The sequence below is a fragment of the Macadamia integrifolia genome, chromosome 8 (genome assembly GCF_013358625.1).
Source record: "Macadamia integrifolia cultivar HAES 741 chromosome 8, SCU_Mint_v3, whole genome shotgun sequence".
NCBI classification, from domain to species: domain Eukaryota; kingdom Viridiplantae; phylum Streptophyta; class Magnoliopsida; order Proteales; family Proteaceae; genus Macadamia; species Macadamia integrifolia.
The window spans coordinates 12070417-12090603 of NC_056564.1; the positions used below are offsets into that span (position 1 = coordinate 12070417).

Sequence of the window (20187 nt, forward strand, 5' to 3'; positions counted from 1 at the left end):
GCAGGGGTGATGATGGTGGGAGGGAGGCCCTAGGAGACAATAATAAGCTTGTTCCTTGGGGAGTCAAGAACCGGGCACTAACGAAGGCAATTGAGCTTGGACCTGATATCAAAGTAGATGGCTTTCCAAATCTTGACGAAAAACCTGAAGTTGGAAGTCCATCTACACAGATTACGCTCCATCCAAATATGGCTGATCACGGCTCCAAAAGTGGGCTCACTAATGGAATTACAGATGGTAGGCCCACTATAGGTCATGCTAATCCAGATCCTCTCTAGACAAAGGAAGGATTCTTCTGCGGGACGGCCAGCAGGAACAAGGACCGTTCTCTAAACAGAGGCGGTGAAGGGTTGAATCTGGATTGACATGACCTATTCATAGGTAGTTGTGTATAGAACAAACTTTACCGATTCACAGGTAGGCAACTATTCAAATGGTTGAATCCTTAATGCAAAATCGATCACAAACTAGGGAAGAACCAATGGGAAGTCAATCAGAACAAGATCGCACTATATAACAAACATAAATCAATAATGGACTCATTTTTTTTTTTACATCTGAAAGAAGAAACAACAATAAGGTTGCCAGATACGAGTCTAGAAACGGCCTCTCAGCCAAGCGGGAAGAAGGTTGTTGTACATTATGCCCTCCCCAGATACTGCAATAGTGGGAGCCTCGTGCACTAGCTAGCCCTTTTTTACATATGAAAGGATGACCAAGTTTTCACCACCTGGCCTGTGGAATGGAATCCATCATACCCAACCTACTGAATCACTAATGTAGGGTCTAACTGGAATCACCACCAAGAGTGCTAGAACTACATCACGATTCAAGATGGTCCAAAAGGACAGCATCGCCACTACACCAAGGTTGAAGCCAAAACGCACTTCTTTTTTCCCCAATCGTTATAGGGTTTAATGTGAGACCCGATAATACGGCAAATACCAGACCCGTTTGGGAGATAGGTGAGGTGTCCCACCAGGAATATGACAAGTACCAGGGGATTTTGGGAGATCGGTGAGAGTGTGCAAACTTTAGTCTCACATTGACTAAGGAGAGATTGCTGGGCTAGTTAATAACCTCTAGTCTCCTTAACACGGCACAACGCGTTTTAAAGCCTTGAGGCCCATAGGCCAAAGAGGACAATATTGTGCAAGGTTAATGGAGCCGAAGTGTTACAAATGGTATCAGAACAAACCCCGACAACGTGTGGGGCCACAACAGGGACGTTGTGCCGAAAGGGAGGAAGATTGTGAGACCTAAGAATACTGCAAGTACCAGACCCGTTTGGAAGATCGGTGAGGTGTCCCCACCAAGAATACGGCAAGCACCAGGGGGTTTTGGGAAATCAGTGAGTGTGTGCAAACTTTAGTCCCACATTGTCTAGGGAGAGATTGCTGGGCTAGTTGATAACTTCTAGCCTCCTTAACATGGCACAACGCGTTTTAAAACCTTGAAGCCCATTGGCCAAAGAGGACAATATTGTGCAAGGTTAATGGGGCTGGGGCGTTACATTTAAGCCCCTTCTCCTTAATTTATAAATTCATAGAAACCAACAAAATAGGAAAAACCTCTAACATGGTAAGAGGATCCCTTACAACTTAAGTCTTCCTTCAAAATAGAAAATATTAGAACATTACAAAATAGTAACTATCGCCAGATTGCAGCATATATATCCAACCCTATGAAATAGAAAGTAAGAAGCCCCAAAGTGAACCCAACCATAGTAGCTGGAATATATTTAACAGAATATTTCCTGCTCAAATCTCCTCTAGATCTGCTAAAATACACTCCTAATCTCCTCTCTATGATCTCAATCTACATCAGTTCTCCCAGGATCGGAAAACTCGTCCTTAACTTTTGCGAAGTCAATGAATTAGATTCGCATAATCAACCTTCAGTCAGAAGTAGAACTCAGCAACCATCAACTTTGTCTGTCGTCCCTCCATGGCTCTAATACCAATAATGTAGAATTGATTTTAAACCAGGGAAGAACCAGCGGGAAATCAATCGCAACAAGATTGCAATATGGAACAAACATAAATCAATGACGGAATATTTTTTTTTCAACTTTTTTTTTTCTTAGAGAAATAAAAGAAGAAACAAGAAAGGATATGACCAAGGATTAACCACCTGGCCTGCGGGAATGGAATCACCACCATAACCAACCTACTACATCACCACAGTAGGGTTTGATACTTTGATTGGAATCTCCACCAAGAGGGCTGGAACTGCATCACCACTGCACCAACAAGGCTGAAGCCAAAACTCACTTTTTTTCATCATTAGAGGGTCTAACTGTCTAAGCCCCTTCTCCTTTATGTGTAACTTCATGGAAACCAACAAAAAGGAAACCTCTAGTATGGTAGGACAACTTAAGTCTTCCTTCAAAATAGAAACTATCTAGAACATTACAAAATAGAACTATGGCTGGATTGTAGCATATCTATCCAACCCTACAGAATAGAAAGTAAGAAGCAATAAAGCGAAACCCACAATCCCCATTAGTATTTGGAATATAGATAACAGAATGCTACCCAGCCCACTCAAATCTCCTCTAGATCCTCTACAATATCTTCCAAATCTCCTCCCTATGATCTGAATCAGTCGTGGATACATGGTCTTTGAGAATTTTACAATACGAATGAACCAAAAGACATCCCATTTACAGTAACTCACGAGAACAATAAAATCACAGGCACAGAGTGAGGTTGGTGAATATCATAGTTATCATAACCACTGCAACAGATTGTCTCTAGGATGAGCATCAAAAACAAATCCCATGAGAGCATGTATGGTAGGAGGCATACCTTATCTTTGATACCACCAACAGGTAATACCAGACCCCTCAGGGTCATCTCTCCTGTCATTGCGGTGTCTGCTCTTACTCTTTGTTGGGTGAATAATGAAACAAGAGATGTTACCAGAGTCACACCAGCTGAAGGCCCATCCTTTGGTACAGCTCCAGCAGGAAAATGTATATGAATATCCCGACCCTCCAGCAGATTGATTTCCCCAGCAGTTGCTAACTTAAGGTCTGCTGCTCTTGCCCTTACCTATCAAAAGAACATTTTGAGGTTATGATAATAGTAGTAATTAGTAAAAAGAAAATAAAAATGAAAAGAAAAATGGTCCTTTAGGCACATCAGCTGTTATTTCCTACAAACATTGTGCAACCAAATGCGTTGACAAAAGTGTATACTGTGGTAGCTGTTTAAGGAGTTGATTGGAATTTAACAGACTTAACTACTGTTTGTGCATCTTAAGACCAGGTGTGGCTTGCACGCACACTCGTGTTAACTACATATCTATGCCAGTTATCAATTATTGCATAATATGCATAGCTATATGAAACACAGAACCACAAGCTGGCAAACATAGGTGCATTTTTCTCCCACCGTCTCTTCTCCCCCTCCCCCAACACCCCTCACCCCAAAAAAAAAATTAAAAAAATAAAAAAAATTAAAAATAAAAAACAAAGAGACCATATTGAGGGTAATTATATAGAGGATTATATTGCTTGAGTGGCAAAGGAAAAAAGAATATATTGAGGGCTTTTCACCAAGAAACACATTCAATAAATTAGCATCTTATAGGCAACAAAGTCAGAGGCATTCTCCAAAATTTAAAGTGAGATACAGAGACAACATGAATGTAAAAGGAAAAAAAATTGGTAAATTACAAATTCATAAATTGTGAGCATGCTTGATGTAATAAAAGTGAAGAAACAAATAAAACCTACCCATGTTAGTGCAATTTGTGCCGATTCCTTAATAACATCACCAAGTTGCCCTGTGAGATGCAAATCTCCTTTTCCTACCATTGCTGCAGCCTCAACAAACTGAACTTCTCCACCAAAGGAGGTCCAAACAAGCCCAACTGTTACTCCAGGAGTAGCAACACGTTCTGCAGCTTCCCTGTCGTCAAACTTTGGGGGCTGCATTCCAATATCAGCACAATACACAGTTTTATTTATGATAATAAGATATAAATCAGAAATCAAGCACACAAGGAAACCTGAGTGTTTAGGCAGAACAAAGTGTGGCCTTATTTCAAGAATCAGCTGCATAATGACCTGTCCTAAATGAATTAGGTAATAAGAAGTTGGGTCACCCATGGGAGAAAATATAGCCTAAAACTAAAAGCAACTATACAATACAAAGTGACCTTAGGATTTTTTCCCAAACTGTTGATATAGTACATCCAGAAATTTTAGTAATGACAAATGGATGTTCCTGTCAACTGGTATGGGTCCAATACTTGGGCACATCCAATGAGGTGCATAACATTTGCAAACTCTGAATTGTTGATAATATGCCATCTTACAGAGACATGCACAATTCCAACTATGCTGCTGACTACCAATTGTCCCAGGTTTCTGCTAGCTACAAGTTTATAGCTTCTAAGATAAATAGATAAGTACCACCAGGACAACAAAGAAGAATAAATTACCCCCAATACTTTTTCCAGCATAGCCTCATCCACTATCAAAGCTGAGGTACTTTTAAAAGCATTTGATATCTCATGATTGTTAACACCAATTGGAATAACTTCCATGTCTACTTCAGCCCCCCCATCTGCAAGTCTTGCATCCATCAGTGGTGTAGCCATTTGGTGAACACCTTTGCTGAGTGGGACTGTCTGTTCTTGCTCAGCAACTCGAACTGCAGCTGCACGAGCCAATGCAGCCAAGTTCCTCTCCACATTCCGTACACCTGCCTCTCTAGTATATCTTTGAATTACAAGTTTCACCATATCCTACCACAAACACAGCATCATCAAAGAAAAAGTCATTGTAAGATAGAGCCATACAAGCTTATAAAAGTAATGTCAAATGTTAAGAAAAAACAAAATCTCCAACCTGTAATACAGGGATGGCAATCATCTTTACAACATGATCAATATATGTAGGGTTCAGTCAGAGGATCCTAACAATGGAATCAGACTCAACCCAAGCTATCAGAACCTGCCACTTTACAAAAGACCCCGGCATTCCACAATCATGGCCAAATTTTTTTCCCAATTAATAGATATGCCAGGTTCAGATCTGTCCTGAACACAATCCAAACCCAAGCCCTTGCCATCCCTAACTAGAGGTGTAAACATTTCATGAATTAGAGATTCAAATACTGCTTATCCCTTTCTAGAAATCAAGAAATCTGAAAATTAATGGCTACCCATGCCAAAACATCATGTGTGGCAAGCATGCAGACGAGTGGGATCCGCTCAAATAGAAAAAGCCAGTTTTACAAGTGAGAAAATTTATGGATTTCACTAGAAGAGTGGGATCCACTCAAATAGAAAGAGCCAGTTTTACAAATGAGAGGATTTTTTCTTTTCAGTAACTCCATTTACTAATTTCTGTGAGCCTCCTGTTCCCATCCAGAGAGGGAACACTCTCTTCTTAATGACCTAATAGAAGTGTTTGATCTAACGCAAAAAAAAAAAAAGTATTAAAGTGAACAGACTTTGAATGGTTCAATACACTATTATCAATTTGAGTGCACTAGAAGTGTTATGTAAATGATCAAGAGAGTAAGCCAGGGAAATATCAATCACTACTTAGATGTCAAATTAGCTATGCAATTTGCATCTGGAAATATAATGGCATATGTCAATCAATAAATCTTCCAATGTAAGCTCATACCTCAGGAATTTGAAGGAACTCAGAGCTCAAGCCATGCTGATCTAGAACTCTTGGTATTAAATGCTGCATGGCTATTTTCAACTTTTCCTCAGGTGTATATCCAGGAAGCTCAATTACCTCCATTCGATCCAAGAGTGGTGGGGCAATAGGCTGGACTCTGTTTGCAGTTGCAACAAAAATGACCTTTGAAAGATCGAATGGGACATTTAAATAGCTGTTTAATTCAATCAAGGAAATTTTTTTGTTATTACAAGTCCGTCAGTGAGATTCTTACAAAGTTCCATGTGTGCCACACACACTCTCATCAGCACAAAAATATAGGACAAGAAATTGGAAATCCATATCTACATCATGTTGGGATATTCATAAAAGTTTAAAACCTCGTCCAAAGAACAGTAATAAGTGGAGGTACCTTTTGAAGGCCCTCAGATTTTATCAGTGTTAATTGAGAAATCCAAAACCACATCCAAATGAAAACAATAATTGGCCAAGATTCCTTTAAAGGGCCCTCAGATTTTTTTCAATTTCAATTAAGTGAAAGAATCAAACAATATTCTAACTAAAGATTAGTCTAACTCATCCAAGAACTTGGGATGTTGAATGAAAAGCAAAAGGATACTGATCATTGAAAGTTTTGTTCTGCTCCGGATCAAGAACTTCCAGTAGTGCTGAGGCAGGATCCCCACGGATATCGGAGCCAGTCTTGTCAACCTCATCCAGCAACATAACCGGGTTGCAAACAGCTACTCTCTACAATTCCAGACATAAACTTTAACCTTTCTCAAGACAAATGCAGATAGACAAAGTCCAGAATGCAGAAATCAGGGAATTGAAAGGAAATCTTAAGTCAGTAGAAACATTCAAATGATACAACCAACCAAGCTTATTGCTTAATAGACCTCAAAGAAGGTCTCCAAACACAGGTATGTAATGTAGCAACATGAGAAGGCAAAGTACGAGAGGATTCACAAATTTTGGTCCCATCAAGAAGATCTTCAAGTCCAAAGATTGGCCAGATCATAGTTGTCTCAGCGTCTAGGCGACCCAAGGCATTGGAGGAGGCCTGGTCGCAAGGCAGCACCAACAAGGCGCCTAGGCACCTGCCAAGGCAACCATGTGAACTGGATGCCTGGGTGACACCTTGACAACTATGGGCCTGACTAGAAGATCCAGAAATCTTTTCTTTCTGTACTTCTTTCTAATGTGTTCAACGACCCATTGAACAATGGCTCAAAACCCTAAATTCATCAGGTGCATAAACAGCAGTAATGTAGGTAGTTCACGATGAAACCACTGAATTGACAACAATTCCGGCTCATACAGTTGCACAAAAACAGTCAAATTAGTAAAGAACTTGTTAGTTTTTATCAATCGTGAGCATCTATCAGTCAGACCTGAGGTATCCATTCGCAGCTAATTTCCTCCAACAACACCACCCCTTCAGCTCCTCTTTATCAGCAAATCTCTGAAACTCTCACCATTGGTTAAGCCAACATTCTCCCATTTTCCTCTGGTCATAAATATTGGTGAGGAGATCAGATTTCCTGTCTTCCACCATGACAAACTCTTGCATGTTCCACTGTTTTAAAATTTCAATTTTATAGCCTTTAATTTCTCTAATGTGATGGAACTCCTTTGAAATTTAAAAAAATAAAAATGGCACAGTTTGGGACCATAGCTTGATTTTCTCCAATTTTCTAAAGACACGAGATGTTTTAAGCAGGACCTGTCACATTAAATGGCAAGTCTAGGGCTATGAATGCAAGAGATTCTAGATCATTACATACATCAATTTTTTTCAATACAATTTCTTTTCAGGGAGAGAAGTGATTTTTTTTTTTTATTTGGAGGGGGAGGAAAAAGTCAGGGGTTGAACCCAGACTTCAAAGGCAACATCCTGCAGGTTTTACCTGTGCGATGCAAACATTAGGAAATAGAACTCCAGCAGGTAAGTTCAACGTCATTCTAATTGTTAATAAGAATACAAGCTAATGGGAAAATCCATTGGCATAAATGCATATATAAAATATACATAATGACATACATGGAAAAATTCCCCATGAAAAGTTTCCATTGGCATGCAATTAGATTTATAACAGAACAGCAACAGTAGTAGTAGTGAGTAGCAGTAGGAAAAATAAATAAATAAATATATAAATAATTTTAGTATAAAACTAATAACTATGTTTCTGTTAACATAATTTTTCTCATTTTTACAGCCTGGACATGGGGAGACACAAATTTGATAAAAATATAAAGAGGGAAATTTTTAAGATTCACATTCAATCCAATGAATCTGCATTCAAATACAGATTCCACTTGAAATATGACCGATCCTCGAGATTGACAATCCAGATGCCTTTACATGTGACCATGTGAAGCCACAGTGCATCTTAATAATATAATGAAGATATCAAACACTCTACTTCACTCCTAGAAAAGGTTGTGTTATGGAAACAAAAATACATAGAAGAATCAGTTTAAACCTTCAATCCTTCGATAAGACGCCCTGGCATGCTACCTATGTATGTCCTCCGATGTCCTCTAATATCAGCTTCATCTTTGACACCACCAAGAGATATCCGTACAAATTTTCTGCCCAGAGCAGCAGCTATTGACGATGCTAAAGATGTTTTTCCCACACCTGGTGGGCCGACAAAGCACAGTATGGGGCCTCTCGCATCTGGTTTAAGCTGTAAGGCATTTAATTTGAATAAGAACCACATTAACATAGGTCATATTGAAGAATTAGTACATAGGTTAAGCATCAAGAATTGGATAGGGAAAAAACCTTGCGAACAGCCAGATATTCTATAATCCTTTGTTTGACTTTGACTAAACCATAATGGTCACTATCAAGGCGCTCTTTTGCAGCTCTCAAGTCCAGTTCACACTCTTCACTGGCATTCTGCCAAGGCAGATCAGCAAGGAGCTCTAAATAAACACGAGAGCTACTATACCCAGGTTGCTGAGGTTGCATTTTTCTCAGTCGCCTGGAGAAAGGAAAAAGAAACAAGAAAAGGATTAAATACTCTACTAATCCTTTCCACTTGAATTTTATGAAATATGCACTAAAATCTGGATTTTAATATTACGACCCCAAGAAAGTATCAGGTTTATATTAAACAACAATACAGGAAATCTTTCATTTTTGCACATCTTTTTAAATTTACAAGCTAGTAGCATACGTGTTAATAAACTTTGGATTCAGGAGGCTGTCCGTAATGCAACAAAGGAATAACATGAAAATGCTGCTAACAATTCTTCTCCATGGAAGTTTACAAGGGTAGTTCAGAAAGTTTTTAGGGAAAATATCCACAATACTGAAAACTCCGGAAAAAAATCCAAATTCCTGCATTGTATCACACAAGTCATAATTAGCTTGAATTTCAAAGGGAAAAAAATCACTTCCATACAAACCCTGATGGCCATAAAAGAAAACATTAATCGGTGTTTTAGAATTCCTTATTTACCCTTAAAAATCCTAATCCAATAAAGGCTTCTTTTTTTTTTTTTTTTTTTTTTGGTGAATAATAAATTCATTTCCAAGAGAAAGAAAGAAGAGGGAATATACAATCCCAAGGGTCAACCAAAGAAAAGAAAACCAAAGAAAGAAAAGAAAATGGGCTAACAAGCCCCACTAAGTAGGGAGAGTAGAAGAATAGAATGGGGAAGACCCCAAGACACAACAATGCACATGTTCCTTGGGGTTATCCCTTACAAGGCGAGAAGGGAACATACTGAGCTTGGAACTAATAACAAAGTAGATGGCATTCCAAATCACATCAAAGGAACAGGAGTTGGAAGTCCACCTATGAAGGCTACGTTCCATCCAGATGTGGTTGATGGAGGCGCAGAATCCATGCTTTCCAGCAGTGTCACAGATAGACAATCTTATAAAAGTCATATCAACCCAAATCCATTCCCTAACGAGGAAAGTGAACATCACCTACTATGCCAGCAAAGACTAAGTACTCTTTTCCATACAAAGGATGAGAAAAGGCAGCTGAGGAAGAGGTGATTCAGAACTTTGAAACCATTCCAACATAGGCAACAGGCAGGCATAGTTGTCATGGCATCTCCTAGGCGTCACCAAGGCTGCGATTTGGCATCCTGGCGGAAAAAAAAGTTCATGATAGTGCTACGATTTACGTGACTCACAAATGATGGTCGCCATTGGTTGATAGGCGTCACCATGGCACCGCCATGGATGCCAGGTCACGCCTGATTCACTAGGCGGTCGATTTTTTGTAAAATGCAGGGTGATTTTAATAGGGCTATGTTGATTTTTGATGATTTGATGTTGCTTAATGTTGGTTTTATATGTCATAGGGTATATACTGTAGACTTGTAGCATGACAAATAACTTTAGAAAATAGGGGAAATAAAAAAGTAGCATAGTAATTAACTTCAGAAAATAGGAAAAATAAAAAATGACAAGAGCGATTTGACCACCATGGCAACGCCATAATGGGCGATTCATCGCCAAATCGATTAGCCACCTCTGCACCGCCTTGGATCAATTTGACGCCGTGACAACTATGCAAGCAGGACGGGCCTAAATATGTTGTCAGAGGAGGAAGGATTGGGTAGAGACAGTTGGAGAGGGCTCTCCTGCCTCTCCAGGCTGTGAAGTTGTGCCGAGGAATATGGCCTTTAAACCAAACAACCTTACCCCAGGGGATAAGAGGATGGTGGGGAGAGCGAGGTTCCATACAAAAGAGGGTCATAACTTACCAGAAGGGGAGGGGGACTAGATGATTCTGTCACCCTTGCCACGTGCGACTTAGAGGATGGCCATTATGGTTGATCCAATGTAAATCCATTTCTCCAGGTAGTGAGGTTTACTATGATAATCCCAACAGTGGCCATTGATGTGAACCTATTTCTCTGGACAACACATCATCTGACAACAAGGCCACTGTTCCTACTACTACTTCAATTGACTGATGAACCCCCCCCCCTTTGCTTTTTTTTTTTAGTTATTTCCAATTTCTGAGATTTGGCTATATCATATAGTTGTGACTCATCCCCATCTATTTAAAGATGCAGTAGTTTCGTTTGAGAAAATGAGCTTCAAACCTCTGAGTCTCAACAACAAGATGAACACCTGCCTCTGTAGATCAGCATCTTAATTATTAACCAGCTACATCAGCAACAGGAGCAAGAAAATAAGTGAGTATCAAGAGCAGAACTCTACTTGCCCACTTGCCTCACTGAGCTCATCCATAGCTTCTAGAAAAACAATGCCGATGTACTGCAGTGAGAGATCCACCTAACTCTGATCTCCACTTGCCACTTCAATACTTCATGAACCAATCGATGTGATTGAAAGCATTCTTCATGAATCTGAGTAGTGACTTATATTTGTTCCATTTGTACCATGTGTCCAAAAGCAGTGGAGGTAATTCTAGCACGCAATCAAACAAAACAGCCAGCCTTCTGATGGAATGTGATGATGTGCCTTAACAATTTCAACAACAACAACGACAGCCACAAGACAAGGTGGGAAAGCTCCAGCAGACTCATAGTCGGGTACTACAAGTTCATTGGTCTCATCATATCTGACAGCACTACACATTAGCAGAGATGATCCTAGATGATCATTTCACCGGTGACCAAGAAGGATAGGAAGCGTTAGTCATGGTCAACGGAATCAATCTTCTGCTGGGTCAGATAATTTTTACTGCATAATAAGGGTAAATGAAAATTTTAAAAGCTCCAACAAATGTCTTCTGTGGAGGATTTTTTGGGTTCGTCTAGAAATGATATGTTTTCTCAAATTCAGGGCAATTACAACACATTCAAAATATTTTCCCTTCTAAAGGATAATAAATTCATCATATGAGATTTATTTACATGCATATATATTTTTTGTGGGCATTTGAGGAAAATGAGGTGGCATACTCAAAGGACCCATGACGCAGTAACGCCATGCTTTATACAAAAGCTCTGAAAGAAAAAAACATAAGCCATGTCCACTACCTTCAGATGGCAGATACACCCATTGAATTCTTCACACATAGAAGCCAACCAAAATGTCTTCTTGAATCCTCCAGCAGACCTTACAAACTTCAAAATTCCCGTCAAAAACCTATTTTTACTCTATTTTCAAGAAGTCAGACGTAGCGTCTTTCCTTCTGGTTGAAAATAATGCCCCTTATGACAATTACAAGTTGAAGCATTGCTAAATGCGTATCAGCATATCCCACAATTATTGAACTCTAGATGGACTCATCTGCACATCATATACAAACAGACAGTGACTGAGCGAAGGAATAGCAGAATCAGCTTAGGACAAAGGAAACACATACGTGGGGTACAAAGGTCCCTTATGGTCAGGTCACTAATTGTTGTATGAGTTTATTCTACAATATATGGATACCTTTGGGTTATAAAATCACTAACTGTGAAACAAAAAAATAAGTTTTATTTCACAGATTTTACTTTTGGGTTGATAACAACCTTCTTGATGTCGCTGTCCGGTCTGATTCAAAACTGGTGATGCAGAATCAAGGCTGAACCATGTTGACCCTTCGAGCAATCTCGACCGAGACAAACCAGGTCTAAATTGATTTTTAAGTTTAATAGGATCTTTTAGGACTTATTAAATTAGGGCAAGATTGAGTTATTTATTTAGGGAAATATGTAATCTTTTATTTCATCGTCATTAGGCTAATTAGGGAGTTGCCAATTTAAATTTTATTGTGTTTCTATCTTAGTCTAGGGTTTAGAAGATATTAGGAGATTTTATTTGATTTTAGTTTTAGACTTTAATTAGGAAGGCATAATTTCAGTTTCATATAAAAAGGCATGTAACCCAACTTGTTAAGCATGTTTTGAAGAATGAATTGAATGAACGGTTATGGTGCCAGGTAGGTGCTTAATCTTGGTCGTGTGACCATCCTCTTCCCCCCCCCCCCACCCACCCCCGCCCCTTGTGCGATTCTCTTTCTCTCTTTCTTCCCCTATGAAATCTCTCTTCTTTATTTCTTCTTCTGTTCTGTTCCAGCAACCCTAGCAGTCCAACAAGAGACGTATCGATCTCCCTTGATTCTTCATCCTTCCATCTCAGATTCTAGGAACTGAGCCGATCCCCAAGGGTGACCCAGGTTGCCAAATCTGAGACTCATTAGTTCCTTGAACTAGGACTTCTAACCTGACTTACAAGTCTTATTTCTGTTCTACTTCTACCGCCAGAAAACTTTCAGGAGTTGTGCTTGTTTTCAGGTGAGATGATACTACCAGTGGCTTAAACAGGCTTATGAGTGAAGTTTCGAATTCCAGAATTTCAAACCCTTTAAGCTTCAATCGATTGAATCCCCTTCACCGCAAAGGAGTTCTCCTCTGTTGCTCACATCGCAGGTTAGAGGTTGAAGATGAACCCTCTTCCCATTTAACAATTAGAACCCTTTTAACCTCTTCCCACTTAACAATTAGAACCCTTTTAACCCTTTATTCCTCTATTGCCCTTCCTTCTACCTGGTTATTACCTTAAGTATCAGTTTACCCATCTATCCAGGAATACCCCTCCCTCATCTCACGTTACTCCATTCACTTGTTTCCAATTATTAGCTTGGTTTCCAGTAATTACTAATCTTCTACTCCCTTGAAACTTCACACAAATTTACTGTTCTGCCACTTAGCATTGGATTTGAGTATTTTCTTATTTGGTTGGGCCCATAAGTGATCCGATTCCAATTTTGGAACCCGGATCCGCATCAACTGGCCATTGATATCTTGAATGGAAAGATTAAAGGTACTTGGGAGACTCAGGTTATAAGGAGTAAGATCCTTCATCTCTCGAATACTTTGACTAGAATGGAATTTAAACATGTTTGGCAGGAATTGAATAAACCTGCCGTTTATATGGCATCCTTCAGTTCAAGTGATGAAGAGCTTAAAATCAACCCTTCTGAATTCACTGATGAACTAAGGGCTCTTGTTAGTAATGATGCTGTTGGGATGGTTTATTGGAGGTTATAATGGTTAGTATTGGTTGACGTTTTTAATTGCTTTTGTGCGGGGTCTGTCTGTGTGGTCTAAGGACCCCCATCACTCCTTTAGGTCTCTCTAAAGAGGGTGGTGGGGTTGCCTTTCTTTGTAATTTTTCCTTTTTCTTTCTTTATTACATACACCTTACTTGTCAAAAAAAAAAAAGGCTATAAACATGACAATAAAAAAGTAAGGACCTAGCCCATGATAGAAAACAGACTATATCAAGTGAAATTAACATGGTTAAGGTTTAGCCACATAATATTGCATACCGAAGCTCTCGTTGTGCCTGTTTCCAGACATTTGGAGGCATTCCTGCACTTTGCATCTTTCTTTCCAGCGCAGCTACATCATCTTCATCATCATCATTGTCACCAAGCTCTTCTTTTATAGCCCTCATCTGGAAAATGTAATCAGAAGTTGGCAAAGAAGACAATCGATTCAGTAGAAGCAAAAGGATACCGAAACTTATCTCTAGGATGGCAAACAAAATTTTCTTTAGGATCAGAGTCAGGACCTCAGAGACAAAAGACAATCAGACACAAATGCCAGAGGAAGACGGAGGACAGCACCCCAACAAAGAAAGACCACTTTCAATAAAATTCATGCACTACAGGAAGGTAACTAACCAAGGAAATATAAAACTCTTGTTAAACTACCACAATAACAATTGATATCGAAAGAACACCAAAGTATCCTAAAACCACATTAAAATGTAGACAATGGATACTAACATTAATTGAAATCCACTAAAATTAGGAAACAGGATAAAATTAGTGAGGCACATCGAATAATTTTTCCAAAAAAAAAAAAAAAGGGGGATAGAGTGGTAATAAAGTGATGCAGATAAATCACATAAATGGGTTTATTTTAGTGGAAATAAGCCTCGGGTTTGGTTCTATACATGTTAGGCCTTTGTTCCAATGGGTTTTTATTGTAACAGTCCCCTTTAATTGGCCTCAAATATGGGCAAGAGGAATGAATACGGGATTTTTAATTACTTAAGTTGTGCGATCTAGTTAGATTCCTATTCCTTTATTTAATTGTTATTTAAGTCTTTTACCAGGGTTGGATTAGGTCTCTATGAATCCCCTTGTTTCAAATTGTTTCCTTAATTACTCTATAATATCCTGGTTAGCTAAACTACCTCCTAGGGAAGCTATTGGCTCACCATACCTCCTCCTTTATCAATAAACTCCCAATTTAAAAGAGAGAGAGTGATGCAGCAGCATTAGTGTGCTTGAACCAACGTGACCCATTTTGGAAACCCAACCCCAAAAAGAACCGGCCTAACACGGGTTGGTAGGGTTTATTTATTTAAGCTTGTAATCTTTATTCTTTTATTTATATTGTACTTTTACTTTGAGTATATTACATAGGAGTTAGAGTTCAATTCAATTTTGCTCTTGGTATTAGAATAGGAGTTTTTCTTTCCTTCTGTTTACTTTTCTTTATATAGTTGCATGTAACCATCGATTACAACATAGAGAATTTCTTCTTGCTTCTCCTATTCTTCCTCCAGATTTCCTTTCTCTCAGGTATGAATGTATGATACACCTCTCCCTTTTATTCTTCTCCAATCTTTTATCCTTCCTTTCTTGTATTCCTCTTTATTATTCTCTTCCTACCTCTTTGTATTCTGTTTCTTATTTCTGCCATATTACTATCAAATCAACAGGGTTGAAAGAGATTTGATCAATCTCCCTCATCCCTAGCCCTTTCATCTCCAGATTCAGGGCGGGAGTACATGTGACATAGGCAACCATACATGTAAAATCTGTACCCAATTTCCTTTCTATCAGGTACGGTACACCTCTCCCTTTTATACTTCTCCATTCTTTTGTCTTTCCTTTCTTGTATTATTTTTTTATTCTTCTCTTTCCTACCTCTTTGTATTATGTTTCTTATTTCTTCTGTACTAATGTACTACTATCAAATCAACAGGGCTGAGAGAGATTTGATCTGACATAGGCGACCCTACCTGTAAAATCCATACCCAAAACCTTGTTGGAATAGAGAGATCCAGATCAAAACCCCTTGCTGGTTTCCTGTTTACCACCAAGGTCTGTTTGCAGAAAATATATCATTTTATCAACTTACCTTTCGAATCTGCATCTGGTTGTTTTCAAGAGGACTCCTAAGGTTTCAGATCCATCAGATTCCTCTCGAAGGAGTCCTACCACTCATAACCAGCAAGAGTCTCTGCTGGTTTCAGGATATCTATTGTGTCTTCCTTGCTGGTCGAGAGGTTGAAGAAGACATGATGAGCCTATTTTAAATGTCACCTTAGTTCACTCTTCAATAAAAACCAGTCCCCTTTATTATTAATTCAATTTATATCCTCTAGTTCCAAGTTAGGCCAGATTTGGTATGAATTCTATTTCAGTTTCAGATTGATTTAATGAAATAGTCAAAATAATAGATTTTTGGTCAAGAAATTGAAATTGTTTTGGTTGCATCAATCTGAAATATTTCAAGAATAAGAAATCCATTTGGTAGTTCAATTTCTGATAATAGATTCTCTATATTTTTTTGGGAGAGGTGGTGGTGGCAGGGGCGGGGGAGCGGGGGCCGGGCCGGAGGTAGGGCTGGGAATCGAACACACAGGCGGGCGGCGGTGGCGGCGGTAGTGGTGGTGTCTGGGTGGAGGCGGGGCCGGGGCCGGGGCAGGGGCAGGGGCAGGGGCAGGGTGAGCCAAGAAGGTAGAGGTAGGTGGTGGTGGTGGTGGTGGTGGTGGTGATGTGACCATTAGGAGAAGAAGAAGTGTGGTGTTTTATTTTAACATGAAATTACTGCGTTGCCCATAAAATTAACCATGAGTTCATTCAAGAGCACGAGTGAAATCAATTTTATGTCAAAATTGAAACAGCTCCTCAGCTATTTCAGAATTTCTATTCCATTTGATTTCTATTTCACTGTAATAAGGTACAAAAATCAAACCAAACAATTTCCGAAATAGAAATCACACCTTATTCTTTAGTTCTAATTCCCCTTTTTATACCTCTCCTCATTTAACTACCAAGAGCTTTTAAGATTTTAGTTATTTACTTACTGTTTCTGCCAGTCCCTTCATATACTTCAGATAAATTACAGAATTGTCATCTTGTCACTACTATTACACATTGAGCTGTTTAGGTACTTGGGTGGGCCAATAGCAACCCAAAATTAGGGCTTTCAAACCGTCGTCCATCCCATCAGATAGAGTGAGAAACAATGAAGAATATTTAGCAAATACACGCCAAAGAAACTTTCTTGTTCAGTCGGTAACAAAGAATAAAGTTACGGAACTTGAATTGTAAAAGTCAATAATCTAGGAACAGGTCTTAATTCCAAATGGAACCAAAGTTAGTAAAGGGTCATAATCCAGCACAAATCCTGCTTTCATAGGGCCCAAGGACAGTGGATTGGAAAGAGTTTTTAACCTTCAGCTTTTTCTAAACAAAGTGGCCTCTCTCAAGACTCACACCCGCATCTTCATGCTGGCAGCTGAGTTATTTTATCATGGCAACAAGCGAAGGCCCAATAGAAACTAAAATAAATGCGAACAAAAAAGCATTGTTCAATGAAGCAGGACTGTGCTTGTCCAGTATACACTATGATATCTATACACAAGAGAAGGAAAGATATGTAATATTTGATGTGAAAATCAAACCTGCTGACGCAGAAGGAATTCTTTCTGTGATTTTGACAATTGTCCTTCAACCTTCTGGGTTATCTTCTCTGCCACACGAATTGACTGTTACAAGAAATTTGTTAAGTGCAGTGCATATCTGCCTGTAAGAACTTCATAAAGATGAAATGTATACTTCTGAGTTGACTATTCCACCATTGCCTATCAAGTCTACTCCAATAATACCTGTAAATGTCTGTCAACTAACTCCATAGCTTTTGCGAGCCTTATTTTCAAATCAACTGAATCCAACATAGAAAGCTGCTCTTCAAAGCTTATTTCAAAACTTGCAACAAATATATCTGCAAGTCTGTGCACCGGAAGTGTCTCCAGAAGAGCTTTTGTCCTTCCAATGGTTTTCTGTTTCTGTTACCAGAAATGAGATCTCAATGTTACAAATAAGAATATGTGATCACTATTCAGGATCACTGTAAATCATGCATCAAAGAATAGAACAAATTACAAAGTTAATCAACACAATCAGAAACCCAAATAAAATGGTCTCCAAAGAACTAGGAATAATTTCATAAGCACTAAACTTACTGCCGTCACATGCTTATAGCTATAAATAGCCAAGAGAGCTATCCTATATTAATGCAAATAACCATCACGTGAACTCCTTGAGAATTAAGACTCCCAATGCTACACAAGGAAAACTTAACCCTATTATGAAATTTTTTTATTAAAGCACTGAAAGTCCACTACTAGAATCTCAAGTTTTATAATTTGGGGAGTTTTCTCTGAGATTTGGCAGTCACAAGAAAACTGGGTTTGGACAGGAATATGTCTTGCAGGCCAAAGAGGAGTAATTTTGAAAAGTGTGAGTTATCAGCAAGAATTAAGTGTCGGATGGCTCATTGAGTCTAATATCTGCACATTTTACTAATAAGATTCCGTAAAGAATTGAAATCTCTTGACTACTGTCCAAGACACTAGAACAAATATAATTCCTATTTAATTGTTTATTTTCTTTCCATAAATCAATTTGTTAGTTAATTGCACTTCTTGTTTAAGCATTGTCAGCAAATAACTTTTTGGGACAAGGCTACTGGAGCTAATGAGCCCAACCTACAACATCTAGACTGAAGGGGAAGGACTCCAGGAGGATGTCTAACTATGTTATATGATAGCTGGAAAGAAGGAATATGCAGGAGGAAATATTCCAATGATTTATGAGGGGTATTTAAATTAACTTGTTCTATTTTCAACCTGTTAAGTGTTACTAATGTTATTTGGTGTTACCACTATTCTAAGGGTATATTTGGTAGTATGTAGTGAGTTAAGGGTAAAGCTGTAACAACCTTGTTTAAGTCATGTCCTTATTGAACCTACACATTACATTTAATTATATAAGCAATATGGAGGTATCAACAAGATATTATGTCGATCTTAATTTGAAGATAATCTGACCTGTCGATCTGCGGCAATTTTTAATCACCAAATTCTGGGTTTTCAAATTCAAAATTGAATCTTTTTTATTTCTGGTTGCTGGATCTTCATCAAATAACTGTGACATTACGGGGTTCTTATCCCCTATTGTTCTGCTATATTTCTCTAGATTTGGAGTCCTATCAAACAATATTTCCATTGAGTGTTGGTGCAATGTTATCTGCTGGCCAGATTTTTTTTTTTTTTTCTTTTTTTTTTTTTTTTTTTTTTTTTTTTTTTTTTTTTAGGCCAATGTGAAATGATACAAGGAGCCCCAAGAAGGGGAAGAGAGAAAATACATGAGAACCAAAAGCAAGAAGGGAAGCACCTCGTCAAGGGGAAGGGACAGAGGGCTACAGAAAAGACAAAGACAAACGCCAAGATACAATAATAAGCATGTTCTTTGGGGAGTCGATTATATTATGGGAAGCATAGTTTTTAAGGCGCTGGTGCGGTCCATTGGAAGTAAGGTAGTCCACCGACTCACGAGAAGTTTGAAAGGCGACCGCCTTATACACTAAGTCGCTGAAAGGCGTGCAAGGCGACGCCTTATAGCGCCTTAGTGTACAAGGAGGTCGCCTTATGTACTGGATATTTTAAAAATAAATTTTAAAATTGTTTTTCTGAAGATTCCAAATTACATATTATTATTGGGAGGTGTATAAAATCTGACGCACATGTGATGCATTGGATCAAAAATCATATAAAAACTAAAAACCCTTACCATAAAAAAAAAAATTAAATAAAAAAAAAAAACCAAACCCAATCAAAACCGTGCCTCTCATTCTCTCTCAGAGTCGACTTTGCCTCCAAAACTCAAAACCCCAAGCCCCAACGTCCGACGAGGCGACGATCATTCCTCCGGCACTTCTCCTTATCCTCCGACAGACTTCGGCGACATCCGGCGACATCTGGCGACATCTGGCGACATCCGGTGGCATCTCCTTCTCCTTTGACAGCCTTCAGCAACCTCCGGCTTCTCCTTCTCCTTCGACAGCCTTCAGCAACCTCCGGCTTCTCCTTCTCCTTCGATTCTTCTCCAGGTATGTTTTAGACTTTTAGTTTGTATTTTAAATTTCTGATTTTGCATGTTTTTGTTTCTCTTTTCTTCTTTCTTCTCCCTGCTTGTTCCTTCTGCGTATGATTATTTTTTTTTCTTCCTGTGATTGTTGGCTGCTGTTGGCTGGTTTGTAACTTTGTAAGTGAAGTTTTTTTTTTTTCTCTTTTCTTCTTTCTTCTCCCTGCTTCTTTCTGCGTATGATTTTTTTTTCTTCCTGTGACTGTTTGCTGGTTTGTAACTTTGTAAGTGAATTTTTTTTTCTCTTTTCTTCTTTCTTCTCCCTGCTTGTTCCTTCTGCGTATGATTTTTTTTTTTTCTTTCTGTGACTGTTGGCTGGTTTGTAACTTTGTAAGTGAAGTTTTTTTTTTTTTTTTTCTTTTTTTTTTT

General features: G+C 38.7%; 1 protein-coding gene and 1 long non-coding RNA gene across 2 annotated transcripts in view; one reads left to right on the plus strand and one right to left on the minus strand.

Moving 5' to 3' along the window:
* Positions 1 to 20187, minus strand: part of LOC122086658 (lon protease homolog 2, peroxisomal-like) — a 47033-nt gene that overhangs the window by 9727 nt on the left and 17119 nt on the right. The window contains exons 6-15 of the mRNA XM_042655619.1: positions 17499 to 17678; positions 17295 to 17378; positions 13915 to 14042; positions 8439 to 8640; positions 8134 to 8340; positions 6267 to 6397; positions 5648 to 5861; positions 4453 to 4758; positions 3743 to 3937; positions 2811 to 3056 (exon numbers count right to left, since the gene is read on the minus strand). Of these exons, the coding sequence (XP_042511553.1) occupies positions 2811 to 3056; positions 3743 to 3937; positions 4453 to 4758; positions 5648 to 5861; positions 6267 to 6397; positions 8134 to 8340; positions 8439 to 8640; positions 13915 to 14042; positions 17295 to 17378; positions 17499 to 17678 (1893 nt within the window). The remainder of the gene's footprint in view (positions 1 to 2810; positions 3057 to 3742; positions 3938 to 4452; positions 4759 to 5647; positions 5862 to 6266; positions 6398 to 8133; positions 8341 to 8438; positions 8641 to 13914; positions 14043 to 17294; positions 17379 to 17498; positions 17679 to 20187) is intronic.
* On the plus strand, positions 15041 to 15726 carry LOC122086659. Its single transcript, XR_006142510.1, has 3 exons — positions 15041 to 15180; positions 15321 to 15444; positions 15587 to 15726. It is a non-coding gene; the product is annotated as an uncharacterized LOC122086659 (long non-coding RNA).